The sequence below is a fragment of the Cynoglossus semilaevis genome, unplaced genomic scaffold, assembly GCF_000523025.1.
Source record: "Cynoglossus semilaevis isolate Cse_v1.0 unplaced genomic scaffold, Cse_v1.0 scaffold419, whole genome shotgun sequence".
NCBI classification, from domain to species: Eukaryota; Metazoa; Chordata; class Actinopteri; order Pleuronectiformes; family Cynoglossidae; genus Cynoglossus; species Cynoglossus semilaevis.
In genome coordinates this window covers 335,312-338,919 of record NW_007585113.1, presented here as the reverse complement: position 1 = coordinate 338,919, position 3,608 = coordinate 335,312, and the positions used below count along the sequence as shown (strand labels likewise).

Sequence of the window (3,608 nt, the reverse complement as noted above, 5' to 3'; positions counted from 1 at the left end):
AAAAAAAACAAAAAACAAAACAAAAAAAAAAAACCCTTTTGTATGTCATTTTGTTTTAGAGCACAGTTATGATAATCATTATTCAACTTTATCGTTATTAACCGATAACAAACCACATGGGGAGAATAAACTTACAGATACAGTCTTCTTATAAAAGTAAGGTCTCTCAGAAATATGCGTCTTTGCTTTACATTGCAAACGTTTATTTGATTTTTTTTTTCAGAGCATCCAAAACCTATGTTACAGTACACAACCAGTCCTTCTCTTTCAGCACATAATCAACATCTTCATCACTAAACTGCATAATCGTTTAGAAAACAGGTCATTTTTTTTTTGTTTGTTGTTTTTTTTTTTTGCAATACAACCCAAAGTCCTCGTATGTTTCATCTTTGATTCGTCATTGGTTTGTTTTGTTTTTTTTTTGTCTGTTTGTTTTTTTTTTAAATCCCTTTTGCATTATTGTACAACAAGATGGTCACAGTCGGTAAATATATCGAGACAGAAAGAGTGGCACTATTGCGAACTTGCAGGAGTATGGAACGATCAATTGTGTCCTAATACTGAGCATGCGTTTTGTCGATCTGCTACTGCCGCGTTATCGTTTTTCTTTGTATATAAATTTTTTTTTTTCAGACGAGTTTTATTTAGAAGACTAAAATCTACCATTGGTCATGCAGAGAACGCACAATTCACGTCACTTGAAATGCAATGTCTAATACAGCTACAGAGAGTCTAGTTGCACATTTGTCTAAACAGTAACTCAACGTGAACAGCACGACCGCGGTGAACGTAAAAAAAAAAAAATAAAAAATAAAAAATGACGACGACTGCCCTTTTGATTGTAAGTGCTCTTTTCCGTTCGCGTTCCTTTGCGTCCCGTCACCTGTTGCGTTTTCGCTCGCGTGTTCGCTCCCATCTTTCCTCTCCCGCGTTTGTCGTAACAACACCGAAAATAAGGAGCATGACGTTAGCCTTAATGGAATGACACAGTTTTACTAGGACGATACTGAGATACCGGAAAGGAAAGAGAATTAAAAACAAACAGCTTTTGTTTAGCATTCCTATTATATATTTGTCATCCAGAGCAGTGTATTTTATATATATATATTATATATGATATGTAATAATATATGATATATATATATATATATATGTTTTTTTTTTCTTTTTCCATAAAGAGAATAAAAACTTCACAGGTAAGCTAGAGAGCCATCAAGTCAGCACTATATACAACCTTTGGAAAGAATGATATACGGAGTATAAGAAATCATCTTTTTACGAAGACAATCATCTTGAAAAAGCTCGACAGACGACCACACAGAACAACATTTACAATGGGGAGGGGGAGGTGATATGTGCATGTGTGCAAACCGAGAAGGTCGAATACCGAGATGAAAGCATGTCAGCGCCTGTAGATGTGCGGCGCGGGACGCCCGGGGGACCATCGCGCGCCAGGACCCGTGGTGTTTAGCCACTGCCCAGCATCTTTGTGGCACGCTGGTTGGCCTCATCAATCCTGGTCTTGTTAGAATCAGCCTGGGTGGAAACAAAGGCGAGACAGATGTAATATTTATTTATTTATCTGTACAAACCGCTGTATGAGTTGCTGGCACCAGCATTCTGCATACAATCGCCTGATTATTAAAATAGATTACTAAAATGAGTCACAATGCTGCCATCTAGTGATGATCACTTGAATATACAGCCGTTTATCCCCAAAACTATTTCTAGAGCACACATCAACCGTTACGGATTTTCATTACCGTTAGAAAAAAATGATTAATGATTATTACAGATATTACATAATTATGCTAATATCGACCAATAACATCAGTCGGCTGATATTAGCATAATTATTATCGGACATCAGTGCTGAGCAGTTAATAAAGACAAATTAATTTCTTTAGTTCAAGTAAAAATTCCTATATGTGTCATTAATAAAGTCTTGAAGTCAACAACTGCGCAAAAATGAGGCGCAATGCTGCCATCTAGTGGCTTTCACTTTTATATACAGTCGTTTATCCCCAAACCTATTTCTAGAGCACACATCAACCCAGGCATGGCATTATCGGGTTTTCATTATCGGAGGAGAAACCGATAACAATTCTTACAGATATTACATAATTATGCTAATATCGGCCGATAATATCAGTCGGCTCAGTCGACAATTGTGCAAAAATAAATAGAGAAAAAAAAACTAAAGATAATGTGGGACTCTACCTTCTCCATGATCCTGTCGATCTGGCGGTTCTGGGTGTCAATCTCATTGCCCATGTCCAGTGCCATGTGGCGCAGGTTACCGATGATGCCACCGACCTGCTCGAGATTCTCATCCATTTCGTTTTCCCGGGCATCCTCTGTTACCCTGAAAAAAAAACAACACAATCAAGATATAAGACAAGATGACGTAGATGAGTGGACGAACCTCCCCCATTCTAAAGTCCTCTCTCCTACCTGCGGATGAAGCCACCGCTGATGGCCATCTGTTCGCGTTCATCCACCACGCGGGCGGGCTGGCTGGCCACGACGCCGTCCTGGTTGTTCCCCCAGGCCTTGCTGGCTCCACTCTTCATCCTGGCCACCAGGGGTCACAGTGGGGGGGGGGATGAAGACGGTCAGTTACACAACCAATGGACAGATACACTGAACATTGACCTCCACCAGGCTGGCTTCACACTAGTTTTATTTTTTTTACTAAGCCTTGGATTTGAGGTACTGCCATGACGTAGTATTATATGTGTATTCGTATGTATGTATCACAGAGTTGTCTACTGCTTTCATGCATCCAGCACACATATATATGTATATATGTATATATATATGTATGATAGAGTCTAGACTTAGTCAAGCAAAGCATAGCAGGCATGGGCTGGTGGGTACAGGCTTGTTGTGTTTTTATGCAGTAACTGTATCATTCAGGCGTGTATTTATTACTGCAGTATGTAGGATATTTTTTAAAAAAAAAACAAAAAACAAAATATGCAGTCATTCTATATTAAACTTCAGTGGTATTGCCCCCTCCCTCTCCCACAGTCCGGTGTCTCGGTGTGACATAGAAACAGAGACGAACTGTCGGCAGACACACAACACACAGAGTGAACAGGACTGTCACATGGTTCAGAGCGGACGACGATTAATGCGGAGGACAAAAAAAAAAAAAACAAAGTCAAACGAAAAAAGAAAAAAAAAACAAAAAAAAAAATCAATGCAAAGAAAACTGAAAGGGAGTTAACAGAGGGTAACACTGCAGGTTAAACACTTCCCAATCCTGTGTCCCCCCCCCTGCCGCCCCCCCACACCTCCGGTCTGTTGCCGGACATTAGCAGTGAGGTAGAGGTGTCTGTTTTCGAGAACAGATTAGCGCCAAATGCACCGGCAAATACAGCTGTGCTAACACCAGGATCCCAGCATCTGTTTTTCGGCACAGAGAGGACGATAACACGATAACTGGGAGAGAGTTAGACGTCGGTTTTCGGTTTTTTAATATAAAGGCACTGGTGGTGAAAAAGCGAAACATCCGTGGCTCATCCTCTCTCTGTGTGTGTGTGTTGTATTCTGGCTGCATCAGGACACGCAGCATCAGGCCCGGCCTCCTACACCGCGTTTAT

At 40.5% G+C, this 3,608-nt stretch overlaps 1 protein-coding gene across 1 annotated transcript in view; it reads right to left on the bottom strand.

Moving 5' to 3' along the window:
• Window positions 1-210: 210 nt before the first annotated feature.
• The window catches only part of snap25a (synaptosome associated protein 25a), a 14,133-nt gene continuing 10,735 nt past the window's right edge, over window positions 211-3,608 (bottom strand). Inside the window, exons 5-7 of the mRNA XM_025053603.1 lie at window positions 2,455-2,574; window positions 2,221-2,365; window positions 211-1,536 (exon numbers count right to left, since the gene is read on the bottom strand). Of these exons, the coding sequence (XP_024909371.1) occupies window positions 1,468-1,536; window positions 2,221-2,365; window positions 2,455-2,574 (334 nt within the window). The 3' untranslated portion in view covers window positions 211-1,467. The remainder of the gene's footprint in view (window positions 1,537-2,220; window positions 2,366-2,454; window positions 2,575-3,608) is intronic.